Source organism: Phoxinus phoxinus, assembly GCF_949152265.1.
Source record: "Phoxinus phoxinus genome assembly, chromosome: 1".
NCBI classification, from domain to species: Eukaryota; Metazoa; Chordata; class Actinopteri; order Cypriniformes; family Leuciscidae; genus Phoxinus; species Phoxinus phoxinus.
Window position 1 is genome coordinate 15,806,546 of NC_136876.1, and position 14,044 is coordinate 15,820,589.

At 39.0% G+C, this 14,044-nt stretch overlaps 1 protein-coding gene across 1 annotated transcript; it reads right to left on the minus strand.

Annotated features, from left to right (window-relative positions):
* Positions 1-639: 639 nt before the first annotated feature.
* LOC306994528 (cytochrome P450 2K1-like) lies at positions 640-7,646 on the minus strand. The gene is made up of 9 exons (XM_079605082.1): positions 7,375-7,646; positions 7,130-7,292; positions 3,130-3,279; positions 2,882-3,042; positions 2,609-2,788; positions 1,820-1,961; positions 1,550-1,734; positions 1,329-1,470; positions 640-1,141 (listed from the first exon to the last, which is right to left on the minus strand). The coding sequence occupies exons 1-9, from the start codon at positions 7,576-7,578 to the stop codon at positions 954-956; spliced, it is 1,515 nt and encodes a 504-aa protein (XP_079461208.1). The 5' UTR covers positions 7,579-7,646; the 3' UTR covers positions 640-953.
* Between the last annotated feature and the right edge of the window lie 6,398 nt (positions 7,647-14,044).

Below are 14,044 nucleotides of genomic sequence, written 5' to 3' on the forward strand. Positions count from 1 at the left end.
ACGGAAGAAGAGGGCTCAGCAGGTTCTCTCTCTTCGCACTCTCCAACTACGTCAAGCTCCTCAGAGCTAGGCGATGACAGCAATCAACTCTCCATGGATCGGAAGATGCCAAAGAACAGGCTTCTGAATCTAATAGGAGGATTGAGAAAGTGAAACCCATTTCCTTAAATTCCTCTGCCAGCTCGACCTGCTGGCCCCACGATCGGATCCGCCATGCTGATTTGGTAGCCGCCGAACCCAACCCGAGAGGTGCAGATGCAGTGAATGTATCTAGCCCCTAAAGGGCTGAATGTGCCTGCTCCACTCCCAAGCAGACAAACCAAAGATCATGGGTGTCCTCCGGTGTCATAAATCGAGGACACAGAGGCATGCACTTTCTAAAACCCTTGCTGCTCGACATAAATCGCCTTATCAACACGCACTACAAACAAACGGCTCCTGAAAACAAAACAAAAACTTTCCTCTTTATACACACGCCTCTTTATACACAGGCGAGCACCGTATGATGTCATGGACTGCTGTCTGCCAATGAATATTGCCTTTTGTTTACATGTGTGTCCACTTCGAAAAGGAACCATTTTTCTGCATAGATGAGAATTTAAGTGAGAAGCGAAATTAAAACCAAATGATATAACTATTGTATTATATAAATATGTTTATCTTGTATACGTTTATGAAAATATGTTTGTCTCACTCGCATGTTTTATTATTTCAGATGTAATCTTATCTTAAAGTTATCTCGCACAGTGCCTCTCAAAGCTTGTTTAAGCAAGCTACTTTTTGTGTGAAAACATAATTTATTCTTTTTTACTACAACATTTTAACAAAAAATGTTTTAAACAATATGCACCTGCTGCTCAAGATTTTCTGAATTTACTCAGAACGAGTAAAATCATGCCATTTCTTATTTAAAATGAGGTAAATTATCTTGTTTCTGTTTTGATTGTCCAGTATCAGGAGCGTCTGATCACACACAGCTTGTGTGGGGACGGATTCAACGTCATTCCGACTATTCCTTTGAGATCCAGATCATCTCCAGACACTCCAGGTGGAGTTGTGAAGCGGAAGCTCTGAAGGAGGGAAGTGAAGAACAGGAAGAGCTCCATCCTGGCCAAACTCTCTCCCAAACAAACCCTTCGGCCTGAGAGGGGAGAAAATCAGGAGAGATCAAATGTTTCTTTCTTCAAAACACTGGGTGTTTAGAGTTGAGCGTAAAAGTTTAATCATTTTATTACTTAAAAAAAAAAAAGACCATTACTATCAAAAATGGGTTTGGTACCCCAATGTTCAAGACATGGTAACGGCATTGAGCTAAAGTTTCACTGTACCTGCAGAAAAGGGCATGAAAGCATCTCTCTTGACAAACTGGCCCTTCTCATCTAGGAAGTGTTCTGGGTAAAAGCTGTTCGGTTTCTCCCATTCGCTTGGATCCTTCAAAACAGACGTCAGCAGAGGAACTACAGTGGTACCCTAGAAAATGGAGAAAAGACAATGTTCAAGATGCACATGGTATCTTTTATAGGCCTAAATATTTGTTCTTCTGACTGACCTTCTTGATGAAGTATCCATTGAAGTGAACATCACAGCTGGTCTTATGCGGCAGACTCATGGGCACAATATCAGCCAGTCTCTGGATTTCATGAATCACAGCGTCTGTATACGGTAATTTCTTTCTATCTTCCACCGCTGGCTTACGTCCACCGATCACTCGGTCAATCTCCTCATGAACTCGATCTGCACAAAAATGCAACATATGTTTGTGCCTGTGGACACCATTGAACTCAGTATTAAGAAAAAACTCATTACTGTCTTTTTTTACCCTGTATATGAGGGTATTTGGCCATGAGCATCAAACCCCAGCGCAGAGTCGTTCCTGTCGTGTCAGTACCAGCAGCAAACAGATTTGCCACAGTCATCATTAGATTCTCATCGTGAAAGTATTTGTCTTTCTTACAGGATTTCTGACGAGCAAAAATGCATTCAAAATGCTCAACTAAACTTGTAAAATTAAACATTAAAATTCATGTAGTTGTAGTTTAAGAATCAAAATCCAAAAGGACATGCAAAGTTTGGAGAGAGAGAAAAAAACAGAAAATAGTTTTTTCCCATCTCAGAACTGTTCCTATTGGCATATGATGCAACAAGGATTGAAAAAGTTTTTACTTGTTGGAAAACCAATCTCTGTGTAAAAATAAAATAATGATGCTGCCATGTTTCTAAAACTGAAAAATCTCAGGTGAAAATTGTCATTTTGACTGCCCTCTAAATAGTGGATTACTCAGTAGATATTAATATATGTGTGTGTGTTGTTAATATTTAGTTCATGTTAGCCTGTGTCTTATTAAATAATATTAACAGATAACGTTTCCTTTGAATGTGTTAATAAATGTTGAAATTAACATCAACTTTGATTAATTATATGCATTATATGCACTTTTCATTGTTAGTTCATGTTAACTGTAGTCAGCTAATGTTTACAAATGGAACCTTATTGTAAATTGTAGTAAAAAAAACAATAATAATAATAATAATAATAATGTATTCAAGTAATGTGATGATTAATGTTTAGTTCCTGCTGTATTTCTATGGAACAAGGGGATTTCTGTACCTCGTCGCTCTGTTTGCGGATGAGAAAGGAGTCGACAAACCCTCTGCGGTCGTGTGGATTCAGAGTCTCCAGCAGTCCAGTGATCAACCTCGTCATTTCTGCTCTATTTCTCAACACATTTCTTACAATGATCCTTTTGCTGTTGAGGAACGGACCCAACCACGGAAATATATTATAAAGCTAAAAGTACACACAGAGAAAAAAATGCATGTATTAATAAAAAAATAAAAAAATGAAGTCACCAAAAACATACAGTAAAACATACTTCCATACCATTATAGAAGCCGATCCCAAAATCCGAACATTTTCATTTGCCCTGTCGACCATATCTGTGAATCGTGGGTCTGTGTATTCAAATCTGCTGCCGTACACAATAGCTGAGATGATGTTTGACACAGCGTAGTTCACAGGCTGTGTTGTGTCGAAGGGTTTCCCTGTGAAGAGAAAACAAATGTCTCTCAACGGATCCTTTAAACTAAGAGCATGATTGCAGATGTCCATAAATGTGTTTCAGCGTGTACCTTCAAACTTATCAAACTCTCCTTTCAGAAACTGAATTTCCTCTATGATTTTCTCTTCACTTCCTCTCTTGCCCATCCCGAAGTCCCGCAGGTTGCTGAGAGCGAAGCGTCGCATCTCTCTCCAGTTCTCTCCATTGGAAAAGAGGATTCCTGATCAACACAGAACCATCTGACCGTGAGTCTCAATAACAACACAAGCAGAAAATGATTACTTACTGAGTTAGAATAGAAACCTTATACCTTTGGGACTTATACAGTGTCAGCTTGCTTAAACACGTTATATGTCAGGTTAATAAGCGACTAATCATTTTCACCACTGACTACGCAGTAAAATCCAACAGTTCTAACTTTTTTTTTGAGAGAGAGAGAACATCACATAGGCTGACTTCATAAGGTGATGTTGATTTTCCTAAAAAAAATTAGTTTGAACTCACCGTTATGGTGATTAGTTCCCTGCAACTTCATTTATATTATTGTCATCTCTTCCTATAGATGCAGCGATGAAACAAGAAATCACAATTATTTGGTTTCAAAGGAAGGGAAGTAATAAATAGGTTGCCGTTAAAGGGTGACCAAACTTCTAACTAAATCATTAACTAACGGTAAGACCAGAGGTGGTGGTTTGGGCATTTATGTCAACAATGCTTGGTGTACGAACGCTGTCATGACCGGGAGTCACTGTTCTGAGAACTTGGAATATCTGTCTGTTAAATGTCGGCCTTTTTACCTACCCAGAGAGTTTACATGTACTGTTATTACCGCCGTTTATGTACCCCCTGATGCCAATGCTAAGCAAGCAATGAAAGAACTATATGCTGCCATTAGCAAACAGCAAACTGCACACCCAGAAGGGGCATTTATTGCTGCAGGGGATTTTAATCACTCAAACCTCAAGTCTGTACTCCCCAAGTTCCACCAACATGTCTCCTGCCCGACCAGAGGTGACAGAATTTTGGACAAGGTGTACACAAACATACCAGAGGCCTACAAAGCTAAACCACTCCCCCACCTGGGTCAATCTGACCATCTATCCCTGTTGCTCCTGCCCAGATACACACACCCCTCATTAACAGGGTGAAACCCACAGTGAGAAATGTAAAGATCTGGCCCGAGGGTGCAGAGGCTGCACTACAGCTTGGGTTTCAGCGCACAGACTGGAGTTTGTTCGCCACCAATGCCATCTCTGACTCCCAATTGGACATTGACACATATACTTCTTCTGTTCTGGAATACATCAATACAAGCGTCAATGATGTCACAACTCACAAGCAGATCAAGTTATACCCCAATCAGAAGCCTTGGATGAACAAGGATGTCCGTCTACTGCTAAAGGCTCGCGACATTGCTTTTCGATCTGGAAATGCAGAAGCCTATAGCACATCAAGGGCTAACCTGAAAAGGGGAATACGGAATGCCCAACATAGCCACAAACTTCTGATTGAGGACCACTTCAATAACTCTGACCCCCGACGCATGTGGCAAGGGATACAGACCATCACACACTACAGAAGAGTAAATTCAACCCCCCTTACCACCACTACCTCCTTTGCTAATGAGCTCAATAACTTTTGTGCCCGCTTTGATCGGGACAACAACACTACGCCTGTCAAAACTACCCCCCCCCCCCCCCACTTGATGACCAACCCCTCAGACTCACTGTCTCTGCCGTGCAGTCAGTACTGAGCAGGGTGAATATACGGAAAGCAGCCGGCCCGGATGGGATCCCTGGGCGAGTGTGGAAAACATGTGCTGAGCAACTGTCTGGAGTTTTCACTGATATATTCAACCTGTCACTGGCCCAGGCTGTTGTTCCAACGCTATCTCACGACCAATTCGTACGAATTTGTACGAGTGATTAAAAGGTGGCTAATTCGTATGAATTTGTACGACCTCACTCGTACGAATTTGTACGATTTGTCTAAACCCACGTGACGGTTGGGTTTAGGGGCGGGGTCAGGGGTAGGTCATTCGTATGAATTCATACGATTTTGGCAAAACGTAAAATATGTACGATTTAGCAAAAAACGTACAAATTCGTACGAGTGAGGTCGTATGAATTGGTACGAATTAGCCACCTCGTAAAATTAGTACGAATTGCCGTGAGATCGGGTTGGTTGTTCCCGTGTGCCTCAAGACCACCGTCATCATCCCTGTGCCCAAGCGATCAAACCCAGAGTGCCTGAATGACTATCGACCGGTAGCACTGACCCCCATCATCACCAAATGTCTTGAGAAGCTAATCCTAGCTCACCTCAAGCCCAGTTTTCCTCCTGCACTAGACGCCCACCAGTATGCATACCGTGCCAACAGAACGACTGAGGATGCCATATCCACAGTCCTCCACTCTGCCCTTACCCATCTAGATAATAGCAATTCATATGCAAGGATGCTATTCATCGATTTTAGTTCAGCTTTTAATACAGTCATACCATCTGATTTGATCATGAAATTACACAGGCTTGGCATTAGCATATCCATCTGCAATTAGATATTGGACTTTCTGATCAACAGACCCCAGAAGGTAAGGTTAAATAACCTCTTCTCCACTACACTTCCTCTAAACACTGGTGTGCCACAAGGGTGTGTGCTCAGCCCATTACTGTACACCCTCTTCACCCACGACTGCTCCCCCATTTACAACACTAACTCCATCATCAAATTTGCAGACGATACAATGGTGCTTGGCTTGATCAGGGACAATGATGAATCAGCCTACAGGGAGGAAGTGCAGCGTCTGGCTGCATGGTGTGCAAATAACAATCTTGTGCTCAACACCTCCAAAACCAAAGAGCTCATTGTTGATTTTCGGAAAGCAAAGGCAGGCACCCACACACCCATTTACATCAATGGGGCTGAAGTAGAGCAGGTCACTAGCTTCAAGCTCCTGGGTGTCCACATTTCACAAGACCTCTCCTGGTCACTCAATACCTCCATTATGATCAAGAAAGCTCAACAACGCCTCTTCTTCCTCAGGAAACTGAAAAAAGCTGAACTGTCCCCTCAGATCCTCTGTAACTTCTACCGTTGCACAGTTGAGAGCATTCTCACTAACTGCATCACGGTGTGGTATGAGAACTGTACAATGGCTGACAGGAAAGCACTACAGCGAGTGGTGAAAACTGCACAAAAAATCATTGGCACATCACTCCCAGTCCCAGCCATTACTGATCTACATCACTCAGAATATCACCAAGGACCACACACACCCTAGTCATGGACTGTTTTCCATCCTCCCGTCTGGGAGACGTTACAGGAGCCTCAGGAGTCGCACCAGCAGGCTCAGAAACAGCTTTTTTCCCAACACCATAACGCTGCTCAACATCAAGTCCCAACACTAGCCCTTGTCCCTGTGCTGCTCCGCCGCCGTTTCTCTCCTTTATTTATTTATTTATTTATTTATTGCTCTTGGATTATAGACTGACTACCTCTGATCATTATGCATTTAACCAATACATCTTAACTATGCACTATATGAAATCTCTATGGCCTATGGACCTTCTGAATTTTTTATCGAACTTTTTAAGCATTGCTATGAGAATAAGCACTTTAATAATTTATTGACTGGTTAGATGTAAAACTGCATTTCGTTGTACAGGCTGAAAACTTGTGCAATGACAATAAAAGTTGAATCTGATTGAATCTGAACTATATTTTTCAAGTCAAATAATGATCTTTTCATCAATGCTACATTTTTCTAAATGTCATAATCATTTGTTAACAAACAAGTAGGCTATTTATTACTTCAATAAGCTCATCGTTTCTGCCTTAAATTATTACATTGTTTAAATTAATATTTTTTTAGCTAACTGTGATTTTGTATATGTACATTTCTGAAATGCATAACTTAGACAGTTACCTAACAGATCACTCTAAATCGTATTGTGGACTCATGCATTTTCTGTAATGCTGCTTTGAAACGATGTGAATTGTGAAAAACACTATGTAAATGTGTATTGAATTGAATTGAGTTAAAAAAACTAAACAAAAAAAAGAATCCTACCATGTTCTTTGTTAATTATCCTGTAACCAGGTCCGATTTTTCTGTCGCCGAACTCTTCTGCATAGTTCACGAGAGCTTCTTTGACAGTTTTGTACCCAACTAAGACCACAGTTTTCCTGGGACCCAAAAACACTTGGAATATGTTTCCATAGGTTTTGGACAGCTGGAGGACACAGAGAAAGACATTTACAAACAAATTGTATAATGTTTGTCTACTATTAATTTTAAATGTATCAAGTTCTCACCTCAACAAAGGTGTCAAAGGGTCTCTCGAGGTCAAGGGTCAGCAGGTTCCCCAGCAGCGGCAGAGGTTTGGGTCCCGGTGGCTCTTTCTCCTCTTTCTGAGATCTGGATCCAGAGGAAAGCAAATACAAAACCAGAAGCAACAGCAAAGCGCCCAGTAATGTACCTGTGCTGAGAAACTGCAGAAGTGACTCGATTACAGCCATTTTCTCTCTAAGCTTCTGAACTGATGCACTCGCAGATTTATAGCCGATATGTAAGGGAGGGACATTGTGTAATCCTACAGAAATGGACAAAAAATCCATTATAGTAGAGACTTGTTATGGTTACATCAGCATGTGACACACTTTGGGGTTAACCATTAACTTTCTTCAGCTTGTTAAAACAAGAAGGGATCATGACTCATAACATATTTTATGCTATCAAGGCTTTATTGCTAAATACAATCTTTTCTCCAATATTATTGCATTTACATGATTAAAACAAGCCTTGTGGTTTATATATGTACTAAATATTGTTGTAATTTCAAAGCAGGTTTGAACTGTGACACACAGAGAGACTGCAAACTTTATCAAACTTCAAACTAGCACAATATATATTACAACACTTAACATTCATACGTTCGACTTTAAAACACTATTATGAGCTCTATTATTTATCTTTTTATATATTACAATCTTTACAATAACTCAGACGCACACACAAATCATATGTGTGTTTAGATGAGTATTACAGTTTTTTTAAGTCGCTAACAAGCGTTTGTCCAGCCAGTTGTCACATTTTCAAAACTCTAAACACAATTAGCACAGCATCGGTCTTTTGTGGCCATACCATTCACACATTGCATGTCGTTTTCACACAATATGCAGTCAGTGAACACATTTCCACAATGCTTACATTTTCTTAACAGACAAGCTATACCTCCCAACAAAATTATGGATTGTTTTTGTAGTATTTACGTATGTTAACACACAACATATTCCAAACAATGTTCCAAACCTTAGATACAGTATAAAAACCTCTGCTTTTGCCATGATATCAGTTCCAAAACAATATATCTCAGCTGATAATAAACAAACAATTGAATAATTGACACAGAGCTGATTTATGTTGGGTTAATTGGGCCAACCACAGCTGATTCCAGTCTGGCTTAGAGTGGCAGGGGTTATTTTTTTCTATTACATTGACCACTTATTCAGTAAAAGGAGGAGAAGGGAGAAGAGCAGGCCCAGTGAGAGATGCAGTGAGCTAGTGGACCCTATAATACCGAGCGCATCCTTGCCTTTCTCAATGATCTCCACCAGCTCCTGGGTCCAGAGCATCGCCTGGTTCTCATGAAAACATGAGAACCTTTGTAATTACCTGGGACAATGTGTCTTTCCATCATTCGCAAGCAATAACAACATGGTTTGAAGTCCACCCAAGACTGGTAAATCTCTTACTTCCACCCTATTCACCTTTCCTCAACCCCATAGAGGAGTTCTTTTCTGCATGGACGTGGAAGGTTTATGACCATCAGCCACATGACCAGATGTCCCTCCTTGAAGCCATGGATGCTGGTGCAGGGACATCACAGTTCTTCATTGCATCGCCTTGGATAATATCAGATGTGATGTTGATGAAAACATGTGGCCTAACCCTGAAGATCGCAGAGATTAGATACAGTAATTTTGTGCTTTTTTAGTACAAACCTGGTGTACTTTGATTGACTGCATGTACCTTGTGAAGTGAAAACAAGTGTTATTCTTTGACAGAATAATTTCATTTTGAGTCAGATTTCCAGTGTTTTGGTAAAGTTAGTGAGTGCAGAGAAAGATGTGTTCTATTTTGAAATGAAGAGTTAGTATATATTTAACAAAATGTGTTTTTGAGAAGAAAATGATCCATTTGGCCAATTGTGTTTTGTAGGTGTGAGTCTGTGTTAAGAGTTTAGAAAAAGTATCTGAAGTATGGGTAAGCGCTTGTTAACGATTGAAAAAAGCCTGTAAAACACAGTTAATCATTCCAAAGTTAGCCTTTTCTCCTAAATGTGACAATCTATCAGTTACAGTTTTAAGATGTGCTGCTTTGCACTTGAGCAATGAGTATAAAATGTGTAAATGTTTAATTGAAAAATATTTGCACATACTTGAAACTTGTGGGTTGTGTACGCGATCGGTGGTCATTGTACAGCAGAAACTGAATCCGACTTGATTGCTTCACTGCACCTGAGAAAAATAAAAGAATCTCAATTAAATTGGAATATACTAGTGATAATGGGGGGTACTAACATCACTTAATCAATTTTATTACACGTTTTCTATTAAGATTATATTTCTCAGAATTAAACAAATTGTATTAAAGAGTTAGCTCACAAAAAAAAAAAAAATAATCTTTGTCCTCTGTTGCATACAAAAGATGATATTTTGAAGATGTTCACACTGCTCTTTTCCAAGCAGTTACAATGAATGCATACTAAGCCCCATTCACACCACCAGCAACTTTGTCGCTGTATGTCGCTATTCTCTGTACTGTGAAGACGCTTTTGGGCGTTCCCATTTCAGTCACACTAATGTTATTGGTAGATTACACGTCTGTGGCCATATCTTTAGAAAATGCAATCACATATGATGTGCACAATATCATGGTGCTGGTAATGCAATATTTAAACGTGTTTAATGACACAACTCACTTTTGAGCAGTGATAAACCTTGGGAGGATATATGTGAATCAGGAGACTTGATGATAGTGATGATGATGTCACCATCAATAAGAATCCAACATCACCTGAACACATAACAACAAATGTGATTTATAAACACACAGCCAGAGAAAAACTATTTAAAAATTCAAGGGTCAAGAGCCTAACAAAAGCAAACACAGATCATCATAATGGTAAGGTGACTTCAAGCGAAACGATTTCAATAAAACATTGATATTTAAACTTTTGTCAACTCTCAATAAGAACTTCTGTGAAGATATACCAGAAAGTCAAACTGGTTTGAAATAAATAAAGCTGGTAATGCTGTTTGTGGAGTTGTTTAATCCTCCTCTGATGAGATCTTTAGAGATTTGTTGTCTTTTTTTATCTTCAGTTGATTTCATATAAGGCTCTGGCTGGAAGTCAGCTGTAGTTCTTGTTTTTTCTCTTTCCTTCAGTGATTCTGCTTGTTAACAGCAGGTGTTCATTACTAATGCCCAATCATCACTTAATGATCTCATTAACTTGAACTCTGATTCAGAGTTACTTAGAGTGGGACCATATATAGGCCTACTCTGAGCAGAGTTAATTTAACTCTGGGGATTTTGCTTTGTGGGATCAATAATGATGCTGCTGGTCTTTGTGTGTAACTGAAGACTTACAATCTCATCTTTTAATGTTGTTTTTATTTTTTTATTAATATTCATAATCAGAAGTATTATGTATCTGTTTTATCCTTTTTATATACATTCATAATCATTTGTAATTATTGTGTTTTATGAATCATACTGTTCTGAATGCATATGTGAGAGAGAGAGACTTTGGGATATTTTGAGTGTGTCTGGAATGTATGCAGTGTTTTTTCACCCAGCATAGTATATACATCCTACGTTAATGGAAACCACATGTTTTCAGCATATAAGTACTAAAGCTCTTTGTTTAGGCAGAGAGAGAGAAATGACTGAGATGCATGAAGATCTTTTGCTGATCCGCTCTCTCCCTTATGTCTTATATAAAATGGTAAAATAAATAAGATATCTTGGCAAAATCACTGGTGTCTGTTTCCATGAAATCAATTAACAAGGGGAAGCAAGATTTTTAAATCTACAGTAACCGACTCGCAAACACAGTATCCAAGCTCAGTAGGCCGCTGTCGGTAGCCTAAAAGAGGCCTAGAAATATGGTTAGAAATATATAGAGATTCCTTAGGAAAAAGTTATCCGCACACTACCTTGCAGTTTTTGAGAAAAATTATGCTAAAGGTGCCCATTTTGAAAAAAAGGGAATTTTTTCGAATGCATATGGAATTTTGCACTTTCAAACCTGTTTATTATCATATAAACCCAAAAATGCCAAATTACCACTTGAAGTACAAAATAAACCAGTTTGAAATGTGTGATATACCTGAAGTTGCTATCTAGGCACAGTAAAAATGATAAGATTATCAAGAAAACTTCTACTGTAGCATTAACATCCCAATTACTTCTCAGTGTTTCCGCTACATTCATTCAGCCGTGGTGGGCCGCCACACCAAAAATCCTCCCGCCACGGCTGCAGCTTCAGTGAGGTCCGTACGATATTGTGCATACTATTGTGTTATTGTTAAGCCCCACTAAAGGCATAAAAAACATTGTAAAGCACCATAAAGTTTTCGTGCACTATATTCCAAGACTTCTAAAGTCATTCGATAGCATAATGTGAGGTAAAAAAAATAATATTGAAGTCGTTAAGTTAAAGTTAATGAAAACTCATCTCTCCTCAGTCATTGTCCATTCAGCATTCAAACAGCGCGTCACCTTCGGTTACGAGTAACACGATACTCTCCAAGATCAATGTTCACATTATTATACTTTATTTGTAGATAAAGGTCTATGGTTTGCATAAAATTACTTTATCTTACTGTTACTGGAGTTTATTGCGTTAGTTCTGTTAGATTACAGCACTGGAGTAGAGAGCACTCTGAATTCGAATTGTTCTTCATGCGCACTGTAACTGAAATGTAAAACTGTTAAAAGAAAAGGCTAAATAAACTGTTGCATAGATATAATACAGTAAGCATCAAATATCTCTTCGCTTTGTGCTTTTAAATAAAGTGTGCCAGTCAGAGAGACTGGTAGTTGTGAAACAGTATTTCGTGTGTTGTCTGTGTACTCTGCTAACACTTTTCAATGCGAAGCGCTGCACGCTGTGACTTCGAGTTGCTTCAAGTGCATCATTCGGCGCACGGGATGCGCATAATCGCATTGCCGCTGTAAATTGGAACCTTTCATATTATAACTAGAAAAACAATTTTTCGATTAATCGTTTTTTAAATTGTGGTTAATTCAATATCGATTCTCAAAGGCTATGAATCGATTTTTTTCCCCCATATTTATTTATATATCACCCAAAAGCCAGTATTAGTTTTCCTACACTTCATAGGCTTGCAGCCTCCATGTTATTCTAATGCAGTGAGATTTTATGTTTGTTTTATCTTAAACATAAAATAACCTGATCCTGTTTGATCAAGGCATGAGACTGTTCTGACTTTTTCAATAATCAATTTTTCATCTTGCATCAAAATCCTGTCTATTCATTGTATGCATTTGATATGCTGTTTTAATGTACCCAAGTGTACCTAAAATAATAAGAGTTTAATATACTGGCTCTTAATTTCTTTTTATTAATTAACCACTCGTAAACTTATGTTCACTGTTCTTTTTTATAAATATAGGGTTTGTGTTAAATCTACAGTATATTCATTGAGTGGAATCGAGAATCGAAATTGAAATCGAAGAGCTTGCGAATTGAAATCGAATCGGAACATCTGAATAGATACCCATCCCTAATTATAATACTTAGGGGAGGTTTAAACACCTGGGGCAAGGGGGCGTGGCCCATGGGAATATCACGCATGGGCGACGCCCCCTCCCCCTGGGGAAATGGGCCTGCCACCACAGCTGGAAAAAATCCTAGAGGAAACACTGCTTCTCATTATGTTTTTTCTATTCAAAGGTAATATTTGAGGTAAAATCTGAATAACAAATAGAATTAAGCCAAAATATAATATATTAAAAAAACACTTTTCAAAAATAACACATTTAATGGTGAATGTCAATTCGCATACACGAGCAGTAACTGCACTACATGTAGGCTACATATTCACAGGAATGATTATTGTAAACAAGATTTAATTTTGATTTATTTATATTATATATATATATGTCCTATATTAATTTTATTATCATATACACATCACTAAATATTAAGATCACTGTCCTCACTATCAGATTCACATGAAACACTATCCTCAGTTAATCTCACATTGTCACAATGAACACATTTACATTTACATAGGTCAGTGCAGGCCAGGTCAGCCTTGTGGCATGAACATCTTCCACCTCTACAAGTACCAGACTTACACCCACAGTGGAGTGACCCCAAAATCTGTTGAGGAGCTGGATCTTTAGTCATCCATGATATGATGAGTTCACCATCCTTGACAATCCATCCAAAGCCGTCTGGACTGGGAGCATTTATAAAAGGATCCAATGCTCTCCTGTGGATTGCAGCTTGGTAGTTAGCACGCTTGAAGTTCTCTGTAAGTGCATCTTTTGTTGGAGGTAATGCCTGTTCGGAAGAGACACAGAACCTATTGTATCTGGCCAAATTAACATCTGATACCTTTTCTCCATACAGCTCACACACAAAACGTTCTATGGTCACAAATGTGGTGCTGTCCATTTCAAATTGCCTCCCAAGAGCAACAAATGCACTGATGTACTCTGCATTTCCAGACACTATATTTAGTGGTTTCTCTTTTCCTTTCCCATAAAAGGAACTAGTTGAGTCACAGCCAGTGAATGTGTGTAGTCCTATCAGTGCCTCTGTTAGTGAAGGACCCAAAGCAGAACCAATAGCCTGGAGATCTAACATTCTTTGCCTGTCTTTTGTTCCTGTCAGAAAGTACATCTTCGCTGAGGGAAGCTTAGCCATTACTGAAAGCGAAATGA

Excerpts from the sequence above, each read along its gene's own strand:
- LOC306994528 (XM_079605082.1), bottom strand. The coding sequence starts at position 7,578 with ATGGCTGTAATCGAGTCACTTCTGCAGTTTCTCAGCACAGGTACATTA. Across the intron at positions 3,280-7,129 it reads GATAATTAACAAAGAACATG|GAATCCTCTTTTCCAATGGA; the intron begins GTAGGATTCTTT and ends TGTGTTGATCAG. Across the intron at positions 1,142-1,328 it reads TTTCATGCCCTTTTCTGCAG|GCCGAAGGGTTTGTTTGGGA; the intron begins GTACAGTGAAAC and ends CTCCCCTCTCAG.